Source organism: Anastrepha obliqua, chromosome 4, assembly GCF_027943255.1.
Source record: "Anastrepha obliqua isolate idAnaObli1 chromosome 4, idAnaObli1_1.0, whole genome shotgun sequence".
Lineage (NCBI taxonomy): Eukaryota > Metazoa > Arthropoda > Insecta > Diptera > Tephritidae > Anastrepha > Anastrepha obliqua.
In genome coordinates, this window is record NC_072895.1 from 48,782,006 (window position 1) to 48,807,130 (window position 25,125).

General features: G+C 35.0%; 1 protein-coding gene across 1 annotated transcript in view; it reads left to right on the forward strand.

Moving 5' to 3' along the window:
• LOC129245695 (potassium voltage-gated channel subfamily H member 8) overlaps positions 1-25,125 on the forward strand; it is a 216,844-nt gene that overhangs the window by 18,251 nt on the left and 173,468 nt on the right. Inside the window, exons 2-3 of the mRNA XM_054884034.1 lie at positions 13,437-13,547; positions 18,878-18,997. Of these exons, the coding sequence (XP_054740009.1) occupies positions 13,437-13,547; positions 18,878-18,997 (231 nt within the window). The remainder of the gene's footprint in view (positions 1-13,436; positions 13,548-18,877; positions 18,998-25,125) is intronic.

Genomic DNA, 25,125 nt, shown 5'->3' on the forward strand with positions numbered 1-25,125 from the left:
CGATTGATAAATTGTGTGGGATCCAACGCGAGCAAATTTTTTGACAGTCAAATGTTTATGCAATATTGAATGTATGCTGGTCCCACTAATGCCTAAGATTGTCTCAATCTCACGATAGGTTACATGACGATCTTGCAATATCAGTTCGCGCACAGCATCAATGGTTTTCGGAAAAATAACTGATTTTGGATGACCTTCACGAAATTCGTCTTGGAGTGAACTATGATCACGATTGAATTCACCATACCATCGATAAACACTGGTCCTTGATGAAGCTTCATCCCCAAAAAATGAATTAAGTTCATCCATGCAATGTTGCTGAGTTAATCCACGTCGAAAGTTGTAAAAAATAATCGCACGAAAATGTTCACGATTTAATTCCATTTTTGGACCGAGATGAATCTTTAAGTTACTGTAAACAACACAAATAGCGCTGGTATTCCAAACCGTTCTGAGTACGTAAAAGCCAAAAAATGTCAAACTTTGCGATACAGCTGTCAGTTGTCAGATTACAACACCAGGGTTGCCAAATATCGACATATAAAAAGCACCCCTCGTATATGTCAGTGTGTATGTTTACAAACAATTGGAATTTTCTCAAGATAACAGGATCGCATTCGAATCGGATCTATTTTCATCAGTATAATATCAAACACTGTGCAACAATTTTAGTAAAATCCCAAAGTAAAGTAGTAAAATCCCAAAGTTGTTTGAAGGTGCTAACTACGCTAAGCGCTCTAATGAGTGTGTAAAACAATACCAAATTCGGCCAGTAATGCTGGGTTGAGTGTCAATGTTAGTAGTAGTACAAAGTTCCAGATTGGATATTACCCTCGCACGACGTGGTGTCTCTATCGCTGAAGTCCTGCACCAAGTACCTAGGAGTAATTGTGGTCAATAAATTGACGTGGAAATTCAATGTTGGGGAGAGGGTAAAGAAGCCCATGAATGCTTTATACGCATGTATAAAGATGCTTGAAGCAATTGGAGTATCTCACCCGCTTTTATGCACTGGTGCTACACTGCAATTGTTAGACATAGATATATTACTATATTGCATATTGGTGTGGTGGAAGGCGGTAAGGGAGAAAACATATCTCAGGCCATTGGTAAAAGGTCAACGACTTCAGGCGCTTTGCATTACGGGAGCTATGAAATCTACTCCAATGGTAGCTCTCGAGACTATCCTCAACCTAACACCGTTTGATCTCTATGCAGAAAATCGGGCTGCAAACTCAATTGTGAGGCTACAAACAACCGAACAGCTTACCTTCAGAACCTTCCCACATAGCTCTGTTACTGGGAATGCCGCGTTCAATTTAGATTATATGGTTCCAGTTAAGAGTTTCGGAAAAATGTAAGAGGAGGTTGGTGTTGGCATATATTGTACGCAATTAAGCATCAAAAAGTCATTTGAACTCCCTAACTGTTCTATTGTGTTTCGAGCTGAGATATTTCCTGTAAAGAAGGCAGCAGGGCTTTGTGTACAGATGCAATAATTCACTACGCAATAAACTTCTATGTGGATAGCCAATCGGCTATAAAAGCGATAAGATCATCCAAAAATGTCCACGAATGCAAAGAAGCAATTAACAAGCATACTTGTAACTGCGGGCTTTGTGTCTATTGGGTTCCTGGGTATAAAGGCATAGAGACCAATGAGACATGGAAGTGTGCATGGAATAGCTAAAGAAAACGCGAGACTTGCAGGGGATCCAATAAGTCAGATACCTAAACTACTGCGCACAATTCAAAAATAACTGGATGAACAAATGCTAAGAAAGGCCAAAGGCTTAACCAATTGCAAAGTTGCCAGAATCATGTGAAATCACGCATATGATGACAAGTATACTAAATCGGTTATACCGTTCGATAGAAGAAATTGGATTACTTTAGTTGGTCTACTAACAGGACACTGTCTAGTTGCAGCGTATGCTTACAAGCTAAATTTAACCCTTAACGAGGTTCTCAGTAAATGTATTGCACAAGAGAAATCCTGGAGCATCTTCTATGCTACTGTCCGGTTTTCTCGAAAATTAGACTATGCCACCTGGGAGCTCTCAGCTTTGAAAAGCTAAAATATATCCTTTAACTGGAGCTTGATCGACTCCTAAAATTTGCGAATAGTGCTGTATATTTTCGCTAAGATGAAACTTCGATTGGTACCAAAAAGGCTAACTTAACTTACATTATTTTTATCCAGAAGACCAATTGTAGCACTGTGGTGACCTTTTAAATGCCTTCGTTTTCAAAATGCTCCAAAAAAGGGGCAGAGTGACCCCATTTGGGGGAAGATAGTGAGTTAAAATAGTTTACAAAAATTTTTCTCGTGAAATTCTGCTGTCAATGTTCAAATTAAGTACAGGGTGGGCCAGATAAGACCTACTAATGTTAAGCACAAATAACTTTTTTATTTTTTGACACATTTATTCTTCTCTTTTTGTAGGTTATAATTGAATTGTTGGAAATTTATTATGGAACCCTACAGTATAACACAACGCGTTAAATTATTGAGTTTTTCTAATCTTGTCAATGATCAATTGCTTTAACGCAGCGTAAATATCGGCAACATTTTAATTCCAGATCAGCTCCCACAGCCTTCATGATTAGGAGTTTGGTCGGTCGTTTTGAGGAACTGGGTTCAGTGGTCGACCATCCTGGACGAGGTGCCCGTCGTTCCAGCCAATTGGGCTTTTCCAGAATGACATTGGGTAGAATTTTAAAGTTGGATCTTTGAAATTTTTGGCGAACGTCTGATTTCCAAAAATTCAGATTTCCCTTGGCCACCTCCTTCACCAGATTTGACTGCGCCCGACATCTTTTTATGGGGATTTTTTAAAAGACAAAGTGGATCTTAATAAACCAGAGACTATTAGACAGCTGAAGCAACATATTCGAGACGAAATACTGAGCCTTCAACCAGAAACATTATGTGGTGTAATGGAAAACGCGTTGAAAAGAGCAAATCTTTGTATCGAGAAAAATGGTGGACATTTGTCTGATGTAATATTTCTTACACAATTGGCATAAAATATATTCAATGTATAAAAAAAAAATTACCAAAATAAATGATTATTGCAAAAGTTATTTGTGTTTAACATTAGTAGGCCCACCCTGTACTTCGCACAGACAAATATTTTAGATATATTTTCCACTATTTCTATAAAACTGAGAACACAAATATTGCGGGGGTGTTACTATATGTACACTCATGGGAATTAGAATCATTACACCCCAAAGTGACTGTTGAATATCAAAATTTATTATCAAAAAATTAAATTCTTTATTCTGAAATTATATAATATTCACTTGTTGAGTGCAAAGGAAAGAAGAATTAACAAATTGTAATAATAAATATGTAATATATAAACATTTTATTGATGTGGAATGCCACCTTTTTTTTAAATGTGCTAACTTTTCCAGTTTATTTTTCTTTTCCTAAGCATTTTCTGTTTTATGTATACACTTTTGAAACGAAATATTTGTTTAAAAATAAGTGCAATGGCATTAACTTGGAAAACAACGCAGTTGTTCAATCTTATTTCACTGCATTTAACAGGTGTGTGAGTAATTAAAGTGTAGGCCCATCTCTACAACATCGAAGTACAAGAGTTAGTACTACTCATATTTGTTCTTCCAACTGTTCGTCCATTTAATGTTATTGCTATTATTATATTTTATTGTTCATTTACCTGCTATCGGTGTATATATTTTTTGTTGTATTCTCAAACCCTACGTTAACTGAGTAAACACGGATGCAAGCGCACTCTCAACTGCTGCGCACCTCTGCATATGTAAAACAATTTTTGCTCCACACTAATTGTGAGCCATGTGGTGGTGTGGTATGCTTGAATGCTGGTATTTAACAAGCATAAATATACATATATATGTATGTACATATGTGCATAGATATGTGGCTCATGTAAATCAACGCGTTTATCAATCATTGTAGTCGGTCAGCGTAGTTGCGGTCTTCTGTTGAATGTGAAAATTGTGTTTAATTAACAACGCCTTCTACACGCAGGGCATTTTTATTTTATTTTTGGTTTTGCATGAGTGACATTCTAGTGTGGTTGTACCTGTTATCTGGTATCATTGAATAGTACTTGTTTACCCGAGTTTCTTCATATTAATAACCGAAGCACGCAGTGCCTAGCCATTTCCACTTTGTCGCCTGTTTGATTTGTTAATTAAGTTTGGCAAATATTTACTTACGCTTGTGGCAAACGCTGGCCTTGGGACAAATACTGTGCAACGATATTGAGTGACACAATTTGCTTTGTCAGAATTTCCAAATATTTTCCTATGCACCTCGTCGTATGCACAATGTTTAGTTTAGAAGCTTTTGATACAGATTTCGCACGTTTGGTTTTGTAAATATGCACTCATGCTTCCTTAGTCTTATATTCATATAATGAACGTGAGACACTCTTTATAAACCTTATACTGCATTTATGTTTGCATGGATGTTGACTCGTAAGCCTTCACTTTTTTGGATACTTGACACCTGCCCGAAGATTGTTGAACTTTTAGCTGGTATCTGTAAATTCTCCTATGCAACATATGTTAAGGCCGGCATACACGTATGTGTGAGCGCACACATACATCATTAGCTATTTATACAAGGTGACGCAAAATTAACCATCCAATTTTATTGTTAAATAACTTTGTTTACTAAAATAAAAAAAAATAAAAAAATACAATAATTTTGAGTGATACATGTCTTTCTTTTGAACTGTAGGCGCTCCACTGCTTGTCTGTTTATTTGTATAGTGAGGCTGTTTAGTTCACATATGTATGTCGAATATGATTGCTTGTGTACGATGCCATTTGCACAAATCATACATCTTCCGATAGGGTGACTAACTTTTCGCCACTTTTTATGCACCTTGCAGTGAAAAGTTCACCTACTCAGCAAATACTCTAGTTCATGAACTGGTGTTTGAGTGTGAGCGTGCCTAAAATTGTACAGTTGCAAAAAGAACCTATTAAAAGTGTGTGTAAACAAAAATTCTTCTATTACTTTAAGCAGAAATTCTTAAAATATTTAGGATAATCGGATAATTTACTAGGTATCAGACCTCAAGGGAATAGACGGAAATGAGAGAATTGACGAGCTTGCTGAGGCAGGAACCTGCTTGCTAGGATGAGTACGTCGAACATACCCTATGATCTGAAAATACCGGGAATGTTTAAATAAAACATAACAAAGCTAATGTTTAGGCACATTTTTTTTATCTTCTTCAAAATATGACCCATCTGAAGCAACACACCTGTGCCAACGCTTAACCCAGTCCTCCATGCAACCCTGGTAGGCCGACGAAGGGATGGCCTTCAGCTCCTTCGTCGCATTCTCTTTGATCTCCTCTATCGACTGAAATCTCCTTCCACGAAGTGGTAACTTGAACTTGGGAAACAAAAAGAAGTCACAGGGGGCCATATCAGGTGAAAACAGTGCTTGCACGGTGGTATTTACTTGGTGTTTGCTCAAATAATCCAGCACAATTTGGGCTCGGTTCGATGGTGTGTTGTCATAATGCAAAATCCAAGATTTGTTTGCCCACATTCCCGGCAGTTTGCGACGTACAGCATTTCTCAAACGCTTTAAAACGGATAAATAGTGACAGATGTCTATCATACAGTCCTACCTACATAAGAAAAAAAAAATAGACCGGTTCCCGCAAGCGCGGTTTGTTTAAATTACTTCCTGATCATATGGTATAACCCTTACTCTCAGTTTTGAAGACGGAACTAACTCTGGAATGCTACAAACTTACAATACGGAAACAACCAACCTTATTGTATCGCTCTCAAGGAAGGAATGTAAAATATTGATACTGACGGGACATTGCCTTACTCCATGATGGAAAGAATAATGAGGTGGCGCCTATCGTGGTCCCGTTACTTTGCGCTCAGCGAATTTGACAACTAGTTACGTGATTTTAGCTCCAGAATGGCCAGATTACCATTTTCGTAACTTGATTTATCATTTTTTTTTTGTTATTTTTATTATTTTTTGCCTCGGAGTTTTAGTTCTTTCTTCATGACATTTTTCTAGCTGTTTTAATTAAAATGTCATGTTTATAATTTTGTAAAATATACATTTTTTAATAATTAGGTAAATAATTCACTCAGTTTTATTTAGCTTTACGTTTTTTTAACATCTGGTGGCATTTCCCACAATTGCAGGTGTTGTTGGTGTTCTTCTGCTTTCGGCAGTCAAATGTCTCTCTCTCGCTACTGCAGAGTTGCCTAGCTTTGGATATAAAAACGCACTAAAATGCCCATTCAAAGAAAATAACCCAACAAATTTTTATTGAATCACCTAAAGAACTTTGTATGCGTGACAAATTGTCTTTAAAATGTGCGTTTTTTTTAATAAATGTGTTATGCTTATGTACAATTTAATTTATGAGTTTTTTTTTGTTAAGCGAGACTCTTTTGTTAAGGGAACGACTTTTTTGCTATATTTGAAGTTATGTAACTAGATAAGGTACTCTTTTTGCAAAAATGTCAGTATGGTTTCTTTAGTATTAGTAAATCTTCTCAGAGTGGCCTTTTTTAAACTTCTTTTGTATAATAATACAGTTCTTTTTTTAACCTAAAGTGCTGACAGAGAGGACCTAAAGCTGGCAAATAAGCTATTCCATGAAAATCGGGTACAATGGGCTATATCTACATTTAGCCCATACAAATCTCCTGGACCTGATGGGATATTCCCTTGCCTTCTGCAAAAGGGAAGCCAATACATTGTCCCTACTTTGTCCAGACTATATAAAGCAAGCCTATTGCTAGGTTATATCCCTACGAAATGGGCTGAGGTAAAGGTCGTATTCATTCCAAAGGTAGGGAAAAAACCCGAACAATTGCCTAAGTCATACAGACCGATTAGCCTCAGCTCATTTTTCCTAAAAACAATGGAAAAAATATTGGATCAGCACATACGGGAGAATAACTTGGTTAAGTTCCCACTGCACCAACTTCAATTTGCCTACCAACAAGGTAAATCTACTGAGACTGCAATACACAGTCTGGTAACCATTATTGAAAAAGCTATTGAGTCAAAACAAATCGCACTTTGCGCTTTTATTGACATAACAGGAGCTTTCGATAATACGTCCTATGAGGCAATCAACAATGCCCTATCTCAAAAGGACGTACCTAAACCCATCAGACGATGGACTATATCGATGCTGAAATCCAGAACGATCAGTACAGAATTAGGAGGAAGAATAAAGTCTATCAAGGCCACAAGAGGTTGCCCGCAAGGGGGAGTACTCTCTCCTCTTCTGTGGACACTAGTAATAGATGAACTTCTCCACAAACTGAACAACCTAGGATTCCACACCCAGGGCTATGCTGATGACCTGGTAGTATATATAGTGGGCTGGCATGAAGAGACCATCTCTAACCGCATGCAACAAGCCCTCAACATAATCAACAAATGGTGCACTGACAAAGGGCTCTCTATCAACCCATCTAAAACTGCGCTAGTGCCGTTCACCAGGAAAAGGAATATCAACATCAAATGTCCTGTCCTGAATGAATCGACTCTACAACTCTCCACAGAGGCGAACTACCTTGGTATCAACCTTGACAAAGCGCTTACCTGGAACTCGCATCTTGAGAAAGTTACTGTAAAAGCCACAAGGGCATTCTATGCCTGCACAAGGCTTTTTGGTAAAACATGGGGGCTCAGCCCCAGAATGACCTACTGGACATTCACTACAGTTGTTAAGCCTATAGTCACTTATGCTTCCATAGCATGGTGGCCCAAAGTTAAGCAACGAAAGGCGGCAAGCGATCTTAACAAATTGTACCGCCTCATCTGCATCGGTATAACAGGAGCAATGAAAACATGCCCAACTGACGCTTTGGGCGTGCTCCTAGGTATACCACCGCTTCCCATCTTAATTGAAAAAGAAGCAAGATTGAGTGCCTTAAGACTAAAAGGCAACGCCGATCTTAAAAGTGGAGATATGAGAGGACATCTAAAGATCTTAGAAGACTTTCGACACACTCCTATACTACACAGGGTGGATACAATATCTCCCAAACCCATTCTCTACAGAAACTTCCGAATTATTATTAATGAACGAACAACTTGGAGAACTAATTCTATCAATTTCAAGCCTGGATCTCAATTATGGTTCACTGATGGGTCCAAGCTGGAAGATGGTAGAGCAGGGGCAGGAATCAATGGGCCTAAATTTAAAAAATCGATTCCGATGGGACTCTACCCAACAATATTCCAGGCAGAAATACATGCCATTGAAATATGTGTGAGAGAATGCCTTCGCAGGAAAATGAGAGGTACTCACATCTATATACTCTCTGATAGTCAAGCGGCTCTAAAAGCCCTTCTATCAACAACTATCACCTCTAAATTGGTAAATGATTGCCTAAACCTTCTCAACATGTTAGGAAACCTCAACACAGTAAATCTAGTCTGGATTCCGGGACATGAAGGGCATGAGGGGAATGAAATGGCTGATGACCTCGCAAAACAAGGAGCAAATATGCAACTTACTGGTCCTGAGCCTTTCTGTGGACTCACGAAAAGCCACATTAATGAATTCCTCAGGAAATGGGAAGAAAGGAAATTTGCTGCACACTGGCTAAATTGTGCCGGTCAGCGTCAAGCCAGACAATTTCTTAGTCCCAACAAAGGAATATCAGACAAGCTACTCTCACTAAACAGAGTAGATCTGCGTCTTCTAACAGGATACCTCACAGGTCACTGCAGCCTGAGGTATCATTTAAATAACATTGGTCTATCAGAGACCAATGTCTGCCGCTTTTGCGAAATGGATATAGAAAGCTCAGAACATGTGCTTTGTGAATGTCCTGCGCTGGGCAGACAAAGACTTCACCACCTTGGTGGTATCGTAGTATCTCCATGTAATCTTTGGAACAACAAACCCACAATAGTGCTAAAATTTATAAAAAGCCTTAAACTCTAGGGTTACAAAATAGGTCTTGCACAATAGATCAACTCTGGTCGCAGTGCGTAATGGCCTTCTAATAATAACCTAAAGTTTTGGTAGCTTTAAATTAAAAAAAAGAAACAAACACGAAACTTAAAAATTTTCGCATTTTCGGTATAAAAAAGCACTAAATTTATTGCGAAGAGCAAATGGTTGGTAATACTGCACAACTCAGCAAACATGACGTCACGTACGCTCTGATGGGCGCAATCTTCTTTCTATCATTCTTGGCCTTACTCTATATCACGCAGCTAAAACGAAACTGGTTCAGACCGACGCGCGTAACTTATAGGAAAAATAAAGGGGCACGTTAGAGCATCGCGTTCGTCACAGTCCTGCTCTATGCAGAACTCGTTACAACTTCCTGGGATTGGTATAATTTTCATCTCTGGAAGAAACTGCTGACAAAAGTTTAAACTATTGCTCAAAACTTGCCAAGACGTGTATCACGAACTATGTTTAACATAATTCTAACAACACTGATAACACTACGGTCCCTTGTGGTCTATGTGAGATGTATTCAGATAAGCCAGATATACCTAACTTGACTTATGAGACATGCAATGAGAATAAATACAAACTTTTTTCAAAACGCCAAAAAAAAGTTTTGTTTCCCAAAAGTAAATATATTATATATATATTTATATATTATATATGTATATTATATATATTTTGGATTTTTTCAGTTAAATTATTTTCAGTTTACTTCTTATTATCGAGTATACAAGTGAACTAAATATTTTCGGCATTGACTAAATTGCCAAAAATACTTGAGTTACTCTCTTTTTCTAAAATATATTGTGTATAACATAAGGGATAATCTTCAAAAGCAGCAGCTTCTGGGCAAATCGCAGCATTTCATGCATCAATTTTTTTTTACTTGATCCACTAATTTATGCTCTTCTATCCGCTTTTCCACCGTGGTCGTTAAAAATGTAAAATTTAATTTAATTTCCAAGTGTATTCCATACTTTCTTGTTGAAGCAATTTAGTTCGTAATTCCTTGCTCTGATTTTAATCAAACATGCCTAAATACACAAACAGAATTTTTTTTATTTTTCCCTATCCTACAAAAATAAACAACTACCTGAAAATTCCTCCGCTTATGCTCTTGATGAGAGAGATTTATGATGAAAACCATTGAATAAGGCAGTCTTTTTATACGCGGCACGCTTAGCTCCAAGAACTTAGTTTTGCGATATATCTATTACACGCTGGTGAAGAAGACTGAAGTGTGGGTAAAGTTTGTCCATCTAACATATTTTCGCCGACTACAAAGGAAACTTTAACGAACCGAAATGTTATGTGATAACGAAGGGTATTAATATAAGATGGAAAAATTGTTATTGCATATGTGAGCGTCAGCGATTACACATATATAACACGAATACATACGAATATGTGACGGTTGCATATGTACAGCTGAATATATGTATGTGTCATAAAAGGACGTGGTATGAATAAAATTGTTATAACTTTTTTTTTCTTTTTTTCTTTTTTTTTGAACTGTCCTCTAGACAATTATTATTACCCAATTTGTGATCATGTTTTCAGAACTCTTTTTGGAAAACTTTAGCAACAACATGAATGGTTACACAGGTCAAAAAAGTTCACTTATTGCACAAATTTCTTACACAAGTCAATGGCTGGTGATATTTTGATCCACATCAAGAAAATTCTCAAGTTGAATTAATCATATGTAGGTCAAAAAACCACTACAGTTCTCAGTCTTAACTTTTAATTACTAAGTATCAGGTTGCGGAATAAGTTCGTAGCGTTTTTACCGAACACTTTTATTTCAATATAATTCAATAATTATATCAGTAAGTTAATCAATTATATATTCGCCTGGTTTGGTTCCAAAGCAAGTTTGAGCCAGTTTTTAAGGACCTCTTTGCTATCGAAGGTAACGCCTTTCATATGGTTAGACAGGGAGCGGAAGAGATGGCAGTCGGTCGGTGCAAGGTCCGGAGAATAGGGCGGATGCTGAAGGACCTCCCATTCGAGCTCTTGGAGTGCGGCTTTGACAACTTCTGCATCTTTTGGCCTGGCGTTGTCGTGAAGGAGTATGGTTTGACTATGTCGATTAGGTTTTTTCAGTACAGGGTGGGCCATATAGCGTTTGCTTTTTGAACCACCTATTTTTTTTGAAAACAGTAACACAAATGACATGTCAAATGTGTTCATAATTTACTTAAAGGTTTGACATTTACGAAATAGGACGCCATATGCTTGAACAAAATTGGGAAATATTGAAAACGAATTTTCAAAGTGGTGAATCTTCTTCATCTTTTCTGAATTTCACATCGCTGGCTACGTTAATAAGCAAAATTGCCGGATTTGGGGCTCAGAAAATCCACACGTTACTGTAGAGAAGCAAACGCATCCACAACGAGTCACTGTTTGGTGCGGTTTTTGGTCTGGGGGCATCATCGGGCCATTTTTTTTTTTCGAAAATGAGCGAGGAGCCGCGGTTACAGTAAATGGCGAGCGTTACCGTGACATGCTCAACGAGTTGTTTCCAAAAACTAAAGAGGATGACATGGACGACATTTGGTTTCAACAGGACGGTGCAAGTTGTCACACTGCCAGAGTTACACTCGAACTTTTGGCTACCGTTTTTGAATTCCGATATCAATTGGCCACCTCGGAGCTGTGATTAAAGGCCGTTGGACTATTTTTTGTGGAAAGCCGTTAAGGACAAATGCATGCGAACCATCCAGAGACGATTGATGTTTTAAAACACGAAATCGAATTTGCAATTCATGAAATTGGAGCCCACACAATCCAAAATGTGCATAAAAATTGGGTTGATCGAATGGCCTACTGTAAAGCCAGTCATGGCAGTCATTTGAACGTTATTATTTTTCATTCGTAAATGACAATGTTCAATCTTCAAAATAAAAAAAAATTTTGAAAAAATATTGATTAGTGTTTTTTTACGATTCAAAAAGCAAATTTTACATGACCCTCCCTATAGAATAGCTTCATTTATGCGGCGTAGTTGGGCAAAATAGAGCTCCTTGTTGACCATGACATTCTTTTCGAGGTTTTCTTAGTGTACCATGCGCTTCAAGTCCCACCAACACACATATCATGATCTTCTTTGGATGAAAATCCGGCTTGACTCTCTACATTGGGGTATCTTCTGGAGCGTCCCAATCCTTTCTTTGCTTCATATTGATGTATAGGCACTATTTTTAACCTCTCGTGACGATTCGGTACAAAAAGCACTGTTTATGTTCGCGAGTTTCTCGATTGGCGGGCGAGAAGCAGAGAAGCAATTTGAAGGTGGCTTTCTTTTTTTTTTTCGTTGAGCTCGTGAGACACCCAGGTTCCCAATTTTGCGGCAAATCCCGTTGAATGAAGCAGGTGGAGAATCGTTTTATGGCCGCAGTTAATTTTTACTGCCAATTCACGACTGGTTTGGCGACTGTTCTCCTTCAAAAGTGATTTGAGGCGTTCTTCGTCGAACTCAAAGTCGCCATTTTTGAACTTTGCAAACCATTTCCGTGTTGTAGACTTCGGCAGTTTTTGACCTCGATGAAAAGCAAAGAAAACAGGTATCGAAAATATTGATTTTTTCCTACTGGGTATTCAATTTCTAAGCTTCAAAACTAATAAAATATCTAATAACTCAAAAATACAATTGACATAGTTTTGTAGAACAGAAATAGTTTTGTCGAATAAATACTTACCCTTTGCTTAACAGCAAACAAACCGCTGAAAAATAAAAGAAAATATAGAAACGCCATGAACTTATTCTCCAACTTAAAATTTCTATTTCTATTCTTTCTTAAATTTTTATTATATTTTTATTTTTTATACTTACAAAACTTTTTGCTTTTGAAAAAGAGATTTTCATATTTTTTTGTACTTCTTAGAATATATACAAGGTTGAACAAAATCCAGTTTTGTTTTTGAAAAACTTTTTAACTAAATAAAAATAAATAATAATATTAATAATAAATTTACGCGCTCTATTGCTTGTATGTTCGTGCACTTCAGCTGTCTAGTTGATAAGTGTCATATTTGATTTACGTACGACGTCATTTGCAAAAAGTATAAATCTTCCAATAGGGTGATTAATTTTTCGCCACCTTGTAAATATAAATAAATCTAATATAAATAACTTATGTGTGCTTGTGAAAAAAAGAAATACCTTTTATATGAAAATCAATCTCAAGAGACACAATATTTTTTTCCCAACAGTTCAGACAAAGCACAGCTACCGTCTCTTCCATACAACAGAGGTAGCCATTTAACTTTTTACTAAAAAAATAAAGAGTGTCACTGCGACAAATAAGTGCCAATGTCAATAATATTATCTTTTAATGCACAGCTCGACAAGAATGTAAATTGAAAGTTGTTTTAATATCTCCACCTACTTTCGTTCCCTTTCATGCAGCATTTGTTTATTTTTCCTATTTTTTCTTTTCATGATTTCAGATTCGAATTTTGTGCTCGGCAATGCGCAGGCAAATGGCAATCCAATTGTTTATTGTTCGGATGGCTTCGTGGACTTGACAGGTTATTCACGAGCTCAAATAATGCAAAAGGGTAAGTGAAATGGGTGGAAATGTGTATGAAGCTACGAAATCATTTACAAAAGAAAAAAAAGTATTATGCAAAGAAAGTAAGTCGTAGAAAGGGCGAAAATGAGTTGTTTATACCCAATGCAAAAAATTGGTGGTTATTTACATATATTTGCGCTTTTGAATTTCTTTGTTTTCCAAAATTTGGGTTTTCCTGATGCTACTAAATAAATTCGTTCTATACCCCATAAAATTCGACACCTATTTTAGTTTTAGTTTTTTTGTTTTTGAATATTTATAGTGTTACCAAGGCTCTGGAAATTGCCTTTAAAACCGTGGAAAAATACCCCTCTCAGTAAAGTGGCATAAAATGTTTACAGATCGATATTTATTCTTCTCTTTTAATTTTCCGTTTCAAATAGATATCTAAAAGAATTTACTCTAGTCACCCAGATTCATTTAAAAATAAAAAAAAACAGTATGTACAGTATTTTTACAGAAACAAGATTTAAGCACCAAGAAAAAAATTTTCTGGCCACTCTAATACATACCCATTACGAGGAAAAAAAATTTTGCATCTTGAGCGAGGAGAACTTTTTATACCTTCAGTTATTAAGGTCGATTTTTGCAAAATCCGTTGGTTATTAAAATTTACATAGTATTGAAAATAAAGTGATATTATCTGGTGGTTTTTCAAGATATGGTGGTGGCTTTTGACAATTCTAATTTTCACAAAGGAGGTGAAAAACTTTGGCATTCAACATTCAAGCATTCAGCGTATACTAACATAGATTAATGAATTCCTGCTATGGTAGAAAACAAAATAAAAGTTGTACCATTTTGGATCAATATTGTCACTTTGCGGCAAAAAGGCTTCTATTCTTTGGAATTTTCTCATATATCATCTCTAAGCGATACTTTACGAATTCAGTTTCCCAACGATAGCAAATGCTGATGAGCTTTGTATGCGACTTCTTTGCGATTGAATGCAGTCTGCATTGAGCAATTTACCATATATGACTAATGTACAAACAAATTCGCTTCAGTTCGTAGACTGCACTTCTGTGTACTTTTCTTGCCATTAAACTCAAATTGGCATTATATGTCTGGATTGATAAGCTTTATGTCTATACGGGGCGTGGATATGGTCACTGTAGGTTGGGTAGAATCACTTGGGAAAGCTGCAGCGCCCGGCAGATGCAATGAATATCTCACTCTTTCTCTCTCATCTTCTCCTGCATATGATTAGTAAGACAACACACCGATTTAAGGTTTGAATGTTACCAAAGCGGTTGCCTGAAATCTGAGCAGTGATAGCTGGAGTCAACTAACAAATAAAAAAAAGTAACAAAAGTATTTATAATAAAATATTATCCTGAATACTTTCTCCTTAAACATTTCACTTGCCATTTTGATTTAGTATCAGTGACTGGATAAATAAATAAATAAAATAGACAGTAGATTTGAAGGATGCCACCAACCAGTCTTTTAACATCGACCAGTCCATATTTGACAATATTTGTTATGAAAAACAAGAATTAGTGAACCACTTTTTTATATCTTGACAAAGTAGAGACAGAGAAAGGGAGAGAGCGAGAGGTAGCGATACAAATAGTGAAAGAGATAATGCTAGAGATAGAGATAGTGATAGAGAAGCATATAGAGATAAAGATAGGGATGGAGATAGAGATAGTGATAGAGAAGCATATAGAGATAAAGATAGAGATGGAGATAGTGAAGGAGATAGAGATAGATAGTCACACCTATGTAGGTCAAAAGCTGCAAGTAATGTGGCAGATAACTTGCCACTGAAGCAAACTGAACTTACGCCCGTGTACGAAATTTAGAAAAGTAATTGCAGTTAATTCGTGTTTATCATGGTGAATGTTGCTCTCGAGTCAGATTCATCAGCTACACAATGTATATTTCAGACCTTCTCTAAACATCGTTTTCATGTTTTCTATAGGTTTTGATATAAATAAATCTGCATCAGGCAATTATTTTACATAGTACAACAGAAAAGGTTATATGTGAGAATTTTTTATTGCCTAACTAATTTGCGTATTGGGTATAAAAGCAATATAAATTTAAATGACAATGCGAAGGACAGGATAGTTTTAAAAGCCCCTCAGCAATAACACCCTTTTGAAATGTGCACTAAAAGTCTTTAAAACAGCCAATAAAGGCATGTAGTGGCCATTTAAATTTTTAAAATATACAAACACTCTTTCTATTTTATTTATTTTTTTTATTTAGAGGAATTTTTTTTAAATAGAGGAAGTTCGCATAACTTGTTTTTTGCCTTTGTTGAGGTGGAACAGAACTTGAAAATTTTCTAAGAACTCGAATTTTTGAGCTTTAAAATGTACTTTAGTATCGTAAAAAATATATTGAAAATTTACTTGCGCGAGAAAAACCTTACAAAAACTTAAAACGTTTATAAATTTGGCTTTTAAATGAGGTGGACTTTTTAAGAAACACCATAGTGACACAGAGAAAGTTCAAAAATTGCTCCGAATTACTTAAAATGAAAAAAAAAATTCTTAATTTTTTTTAATGAAAATAGTGGAATCAAAAAAAGTCTTTAAAAATGGCGGTAATATTGGCGCTGTAACATATTAAAATTTTACTGAAATCATGTGAGCGGTCTTAAATGTGGTGTAGTACACAATTTTCAGTATTTTTCAAAATCATTGGTTTTTAAGCGGCTATCACCCAACCCCATAATTGCACGAAATTACACATATGTAGTTCTGAATTGATTACTTTTTTCTTTCACAATTCAATACGATAGTGAAATTTATTCACAAAAAATGTCACACGAATGTGACGTCAAAAATATAGATTTTATAGAGTAATTGGCGCGTACACTCTTTTTGGATATTTTGTCGAGCTCCTCCTCTTATTTGTCTTGATGTTGCTGCACAAATGGAGGGACCTACAGTTTCAAGCCGACTCCGAACGACAGATATTTTTATGAGGAGCTTTTCCATGGAAGAAATACACTTGGAGGTTTGCCATTGCCTGCCGAGGGGCGACCGCTATTAGAAAAAAAAACTTTTTCTTCACTTTGGTCTTTCACCGAGACTCGATCATAAATTCTCTCTGAATCCCGAATGGTAATCACGCACCAACCCAATCGGCTACGGCGGCTGTATACTGCTGTGCACTCAGTTTAAAATTTTCGCACCATTTTAATTTTTCAGAGAGCTTCATGCTTTCAAAAATTCTAATACTTGTACTGCTTCTATGATACTAATACAGATATAATATGAGAGAAAAAACTGAATTCAGCTATTAAAGAATATTTTGTTTGCTTTTCAACTTCGGCTTCCTTGTTGTTTTATAAAAAATTATAAAAATAGTTGAACTTTTCTCCTTTGACATAAAGTAATGTTTAAATGGATACTGTAAAAATCTATATTTGGCTTGGTGAAAAGAAAACAAACAATTTTTTTAATAACCAGATATATACACTTTCTTTTGACGTGCACATTAATACCGTAGACTGAATATGAGTATTTAGAGACATTTTTTGAAACTTTAGAGTTGTTGAAAAATTTACAATACTTAGTTACTTACTTAATTGGCCGTAACAACCCGTTACCGAGTTACGGCCTGCCGCATAATGTCTCGTCTGGGTCTCTCTTTCAGCACAATTTTCCAGTTTCTTAAGCCAAAAGAAGCCAGGTGATCTACAATTTGGTCCTTCCACTGGACATAAGGACGTCCTCTTCGCCGACGACCGCCAATTACAGTTCCTTTCATACGGACGACATTACTTGTTTGACTATCTCCGTCAAGCTCATACTTGGGCATCGATTTAAGATGACAAAATATGTATAAAAACTGAGTTTGCTGTATTACTACAAATATGAAATCCATAGTTTCACTAACATATTAAACTTTTACTTGAGAACAAAAATATGATTTTTGTCGCAAGCTGTTGGTGACAAATTTCGAGAATTTTTAAAAAGTCCGTATTTTATATAATAAAATCTGTGTCACAGTGTCGATGTTCTTAGTCCAACAAATTTTAATTCACCTTTTATTTCTGAAAATGCTGCTGTTATTTTTACATACAATACCCCTCTTTATGAAATATTGGTTAGTTTCATTGGGAAAAAGTCTCTAACTTTTTCTTTTATTTTTATTCTCTATGTAGAGTGATTTTTCAAAATTTTTCTGATAAGTTTTATAGCATGCTTCGTCATGCTGGTGAAACTGAATGATTCTAGTTCATATTTTGAATACCTTCAAAAGGTGAGCAATAATGGCTTTGTAACCGAAGAAGCGCATAAAACGCATAAAATATGCACCAAACTATTATTTTCTTAAATTTTTATTTTTTGCTTAGTTCGAGCTTTGAGTTAAGCGAGTCGATCTAAAGTGTATTAAATAGTTCAGAAGTTCGGACAATTTACTTCTTTCTTATTTAATTGCAATACTTTTTTGCGCTTATATAGTGCATTTTCCTTCAAAGCTTATAATAATCAAAGTTTCCAACTTTTTGCGAATAAAAATAAATTTGAAACAATTTGTATAAACATTAAAAAGAATTGAATTTTGTTAGAACAAAGCGCAAGTTTGAAGTGGCTCAAAGTCGAGTTTATTAGTGGGATATCTTTTTTTTTTGCGGGCGGCCATACAACGAATATGCACAGGATATTTTTAAATTAAAAAATAAAAAAAGAGCATCACAGCAAGTTCTTTTCTTTCAAGGACAGCTGCAAGAATGAAGATTAGTCGCTTCTGAAACTTACTTTTGATAAATGCACAGGTTGAGCATTATAGCTGCTGCACTTTAGAAAAAACTTTGCCAAATATTCCACATCCTTCAAGTGCTAAAAGATTTACTTCTTTTCACGTAGTTATTATATTCACCGATAGTAAAAAAATGTATCTGTATTTGGACCATCCTGTGTAATATATAAGTATATTTCACTTAAAGCCGTATTTCAAATGTATGCATATCTATTTTAATACGTTCTTCCTTTTTTCTTTTCACTTTCCCTTTTCTTCTAATTTATGAATTTGTGCCGACTATTTGCTGCAACATCAATAACAACTATAATGAAATGCTGTCAACTAACAATTCGCAAAAAACCATTGTATCCATTCAAATGTCAACCCCCAACATGGCAAATGACAAATTCACAAAACAAAAAAAACAACAACAACAATAATGTCACCAAACAAACACTTTTAATTACTGCCAACTGCTCATCGGACATTGAGGAATATTTGCCTGTCGTTCGTATTCTACTAAACTACGATTGTTGTTATTGTTCAAAATATGTTCATTTCACTTGTTCAACATTTGTTACTGCTGGCTTTGTGCTTTGTGTCACCCAGGATGCTCGTGTCATTTCCTGTACGGTCCGGAAACAAAGGACGAGCATAAACAGCAAATTGAGAAAAGTCTGATGAATAAGACCGAGCTAAAATTGGAAGTTATTTTTTACAAAAAAGATGGTAAGTATTTTGGTAGAAAATATATTTAGAGTGTATTGAAAAATAAATTGCTTAATAAAAGGGAAATAAATTTAAGTGCAAGTAGATCGGTTAACAAATTTTAATCACAAAAATATACTCTGTATGTATTGAATATTAATGGAGATAAAGAGTTAAGCATTTAAACTTACTTGAAATGGATGGGCCATACAGTACGTAAACCTGCGACTGACATCAACAGAATGTTGCTAGACTGGGATTCGTAAAGCTCTCACTGAAGAGGACGGCCGAAAAAAGAATGGAGGCGAAGCTTGTATGACGAATTTAAGACATTTAGCGACTCGCTCACTTGGCCGCAGGTAAAGGCAAAGCTGTGAATCGATCGAAAATGAATTTATTTGTATCGATACTTTGCGGCCAATGCGGTAGCAAATAATAGTAATAATAATCAAAAAGTACATCCCCGAAATTAATATAAAGGCACCACAGATTAACAGATTTTGATGACTCACTTAATTATTTTTTAAATTATATATTATGTAAAACAAATATAAAGGGTGATTTTTTAAGAGCTATAGGAAAGTTTTTCAAAAAATACGTAAAATTCAGAAAAATGCTTGAAATTTTTATTTAAATCGATAGTACAGTCCATATAATTTTATGTTTGAAGATTATTTCAGCCGACTGCGCTTCAAATGGTCCATCCGCTTAGTCCAATTTTGGCATACTCTTTCCAATGTTTCGGCCGGTATCTCACATATAAAGGCTTTGATGTTGTCTTCCAATGCGTTAATTGAAGCGGGTTTGTCTGAATAGACATGACCTTTTACATAGCCCCACAAAAAATAATCTTAAGGTGTTATATCGCACGATCTGGGTGGCCAATTGACAGGTCCCGAACGTGAAATAAAATGTTCACCGAATTCGCCTCTCAACAAGTCCATTTTTACGCTTGCTGTGTGGCATGTGGCACCGTCTTGCTGAAGCCACATGCCATGCAAGTCACAGTTACGTTACGATTCGCAGCATCTTTGAAGAAGTACGGTCCAATAATACCTCCAGCCCATAAACCGCACCAAACTGTGACCTTTTCTGGATACATTCGTAGCTCTTGCAATTCTTCTGGCTGATATTCACTCCGAAATCGGCAATTCTGCTTATTTACGTACTACGTACCCATTGATCCAAAAATGAGCTTCGTCGCTGAACACAATTTTTCGATAAAAAGTGGATCTTAAACTTTCTTAACAGAACACGCATTTTTATAATAAAATTCAATGATTTCCAAGCGTTGTTCGTTCGTAAGACGATTCATGGTTAAATTATAGACCAAACTGAAGATGTTTGACAGCTATTTAAACCAACTCTTTAAAATAATAATAACTAAAATATCACCCTTTATATATAATATAAATCTTTCTATAGCGAACACCGTATTCGAAGCTTGAAATTTTGTATATGATTTATAAATGTTCGGCAAATTTCCGTTAAAATTTCAAACTTCAAATGAAAATTTCAAAAGTTTATAAGCAGAAAAAAAAAAATTGGAATATAGTTTTAGGGCGCATAAAATTTCAGTATATATAGAGCGCATTAAATTTTAGTATAAGCTTTGAAGTAGTTTGAAATTCTCGTTGATTTTTTATAATTTTTTTCTTTTACGGTGTTGCCCATTTTCTTCATATAACAAATGCACAACATTTTATTTTCTACGGATAAAATGCGCCACACCTTCAGAAGAAAGAGATCTCAAAAACCAATGAGAATTTTGAGCTGTTTGCAACTTACAGTAAAATTTTGTGGGCTATAGAACTGCGTATTTTTTTATAAGTTCTGATTAAATTGACCTGGTTTATTCTGGCCTTCGTTTTTATGGAAGGAATTAAATTTGTATAAAAAATAATGTAAGGTGAAAATAATATAATATAAATAATATAATAATAAAAATGCAAATATTATAATTTAAATGATTTAAAGTTAAAACCAATTTAGGAGTAAATAAATAAATATTCAAAATCTCTTAAAAAGTGACAGCTATTTAAACCAACTCTTTAAAATAATAATAACTAAAATATCACCCTTTATATATAATATAAATCTTTCTATAGCGAACACCGTATTCGAAGCTTGAAATTTTGTATATGATTTATAAATGTTCGGCAAATTTCCGTTAAAATTTCAAACTTCAAATGAAAATTTCAAAAGTTTATAAGCAGAAAAAAAAAAATTGGAATATAGTTTTAGGGCGCATAAAATTTCAGTATATATAGAGCGCATTAAATTTTAGTATAAGCTTTGAAGTTGTTTGAAATTCTCGTTGATTTTTTATAATTTTTTTCTTTTACGGTGTTGCCCATTTTCTTCATATAACAAATGCACAACATTTTATTTTCTACGGATAAAATGCGCCACACCTTCAGAAGAAAGAGATCTCAAAAACCAATGAGAATTTTGAGCTGTTTGCAACTTACAGTAAAATTTTGTGGGCTATAGAACTGCGTATTTTTTTATAAGTTCTGATTAAATTGACCTGGTTTATTCTGGCCTTCGTTTTTATGGAAGGAATTAAATTTGTATAAAAAATAATGTAAGGTGAAAATAATATAATATAAATAATATAATAATAAAAATGCAAATATTATAATTTAAATGATTTAAAGTTAAAACCAATTTAGGAGTAAATAAATAAATATTCAAAATCTCTTAAAAAGTGGTGCTTTTGCAAACTCGCTCCAACACTCATAGTTGAGGTCTGCGTTTTCACTTTTAGATATAAACTGGGATTATGTTTTGGTTCCGCTGTTGTTTCAGTGTACATTCATAGAATTAAATGCATAATTTTCAGTTTTTGTAAAGAAAATAAAACATTTTCCTATTAAAGTTTATGCGGTATACGAAAAATTAAAGCATCTAAAAACTTATTTGCTAACTTTTGTAAAAAGTTCAGGGCAAAAAATTGTTAGTAACATTTTGCGTTTCCATACAAGTAAGTCATTTAATTTATTCGAGTTGACGTGGCTTTGTTACAGGTACGCTAACTAATCAGGCAATTTCTTCTAATGAGTACTTTAATGCACTACAAAATTATGCTATCCATCACACAGTCCGTAATACTATCTATACAAACTTTTCTAAAGTATTTTGAGAAATCTCGGACACAATTTTGGGTTTAAGTTTCCTCGCTTTGTATCTCATTCTGCCCTCCTTTATAGGATTAAATCCTACTTAGCATGAAGGATAAGCGACACTGGTCTAGTAGAAGCTTTCTCGGAAACACTTATACCAACCCCTGGGGTAAAAGAGTATTTGCATTTATTATTTTCAATTTTATTTATAAATGACACTAAAACATGGTGTTTGCCGTTTTTGAGTTCCAAAGAGCTTTCCGGCATGCGGGGACATAGCGCATGTTTTCTTACACCGTTTCTTTACTTTTATATGATGTCCAATGCTAAAAAACGCTTGAACATTGCCACTCTCAACACTTTCATGCATGTACCGAGCACTAGTCTTCAGGGAGTAATGATACCAAATCTTCGTGCTTTAACATTTGTGCTTAGAAAACCAAGGATATCAGGAGTGTTACTTAAGCTGCTGAGTGGTGTTTGTTTGTTTTATGTTTTATTCATTTAAACTTGATAGCTCGCGAGCAGCATTAAAAAAAGCAGCCAGCATAACAGCAGCGCTTAAAAATATTTGCTGAGGTTATCATGCGAAAGTAAAATTTTTTGGAATAGAATTTTGACGTTGCTATACATACTGCGCAGGTTTCAACAGCCGATGCTACATCACTGAAAAAAAAAGTTTTATTAAGTTAACCTACTATGGCTTCAACTGCGCTGTTCAGCCCAGACACAGCATAGTTAAAAACTGCACTCGTAAGAATATACCTTGGCTGTAGTTGTGCAATGACAGCTTCTTCAGTACTTCTTTAAAAAAAGTAAAAAAAGTACTTAATATAAAAAAATTATGAGATTTATTACCCATTCATTCGAAAAAATATTTGTGGCCACAATCAAGAGAACATCAGTTACGACAGCAAATAAGAAAGCAATGCGACAACAACAGCCATAGCCAAACTCTTGCTAGATAAAATAGCTGTCGGTATGCTTCGGTTTACTTCCTATTCTCGGAGCCAAACCTCTACATTTGTAGCGTCAAAGCCAAAATCTGCATGTTACTAACGCAGGAGTATTTTTGTCGTAAACTGCTGTATTATTTGAAAGGCTTTCGGTAGCACTTTTTTTTATCGAACTGAAGGAAAAATGCAAAAATATTAAAAAAATTGGAATGTTTAAACTTTGGCGATTTGGCACATATTGACAAATAAATCAAATGATAAAGCACTTTATTGGAAGTATTCTAGTAAAACAACGGGCGACAAAATCTAACATTTTTTCTTTACCAGTAAGAACTCTACATGCACGCAATTGATTTTATATTGTAATGCTGCTTACTTAGTTTTTCGTATTCTCAACACATAAATTTGTTTGAAAGACTTTAAATTTTTAAAGAATTAATTTTTTTAGAAATTGGTTTAAATACTTATACTTACTACAAGTATTATTGTAAATATGAAATGAAAGCCAATATATTCCGGTAGCAAAAAAAATGTGTTTCTATACTTTTTTGCTAATGCAAATATAGATTTTTTTAAAGTATAAAAAAGTTGTTTGGATGTACGGTATTTCATAGGAACTAAGTTCTAGTATTTTTTCCGTTATTTTAAAATAGCAAGAAGAACTAAATAAACTCTCAATTTCTAACTATTATTATAATTATTCTAACAACTATTAGTAAAGAAATAAAAAAAGAGGAAAAATAAATAAATAAATAAAAATATAAATTGAATTTGAAATAGGTAACTTCTTTCCAAAACAAAAAAAAACAAAAAGCTCGATTTTTCCAATATGTGCAAATTTGCGGCCAACATATGTGGTTCGTTGCAAAAGGCAAAAAAATAAGTTTTCTCCCAAAACTTTAGTAATGAAATTTAATTAACTTACATTAACCCCAAATTAGTGAAACTTTTGCACAATAAAAGAGTCATAATTTATAAGCATTTAAGGATTTAAGGCAGGCAAAAGTTTGTTCCGAAATATGTCTTTGTTCACATGCGCGCTCACAAGTACGAGTATATTTATGTAACTTTCAAGTAAAAGGCATGTCTGACGGAAAACACACATTTCACGCAACAGAGTGCATGTGATGTGACAATAACAGGAAGAATTTCAAGCATGTACAACAAGTGGAATACAAGTAAAGCGACAAAAAGTATACAAGCGATGTGGGAAAAACACTTTTGTCTACCACCACAAGTGCACTCAAACAAACGGGTGGCCTTTTATTGTCTCAGAAGGTAGCACATGGTGCCGTACATTTGGGCGTTTGTATGTAGGTATGTGTATGAACCTAGTTATACGAGTATATGCAGTATGTATAAATGTGTATACATGAGTCTCATGGACAACTCTCACTGGAACTTTTCGTAAACATTCCCAGCGGGTAGTCACAATACTTACGCCAAAGCATCACTGAGGGGCATACAGAGAGGATTTATTTAGAGCTTCATTCAAGCTTACAGCTGTAAGTGAACAATTTGTTGAATTCTTGCAGGACTTTGTTGTGGCCGCTGTGTACATATGTGGTGCACTTGTTTGTGCTCGCGATGCAGAAGTTATCACATAGCACGTGCTAGCCTTTAGTTCACCGCTGTTCATGTTACCACCACTGTCTGCTACATACGCATGGCGAGTACGTAACTTTTTTGGCATTTCGTAAAGTTTGATTGACTGCAGCACATATCAACAATGCTAATAAATAAAACCCTCTGTACGCTAAGTTTGAGCAGAACTAAAAACAAAAAAGCAAAAACAAAAATGGCATAATTTGTTGTATTAAGTTGACATTTCTTTTTCAATTCCCAAATGGCGCTGCCACAAAATGTGTTTACGGGTGTTAGGTGCACATGCTCATGTAATTGATTGGCTTTTAGCTTCTTTTATGTGGCCACTTTGCTGGCTTCTGCATGATTTTGGAACATTTTCTGGTCTTTTCGTGGAATAAATGCTCAATCAACAGGTGATTGAATTAAATTTTTTTCATTTTGTTTTCTTACATAACGAAAATAATTTTCAAGTGCTTCAGTT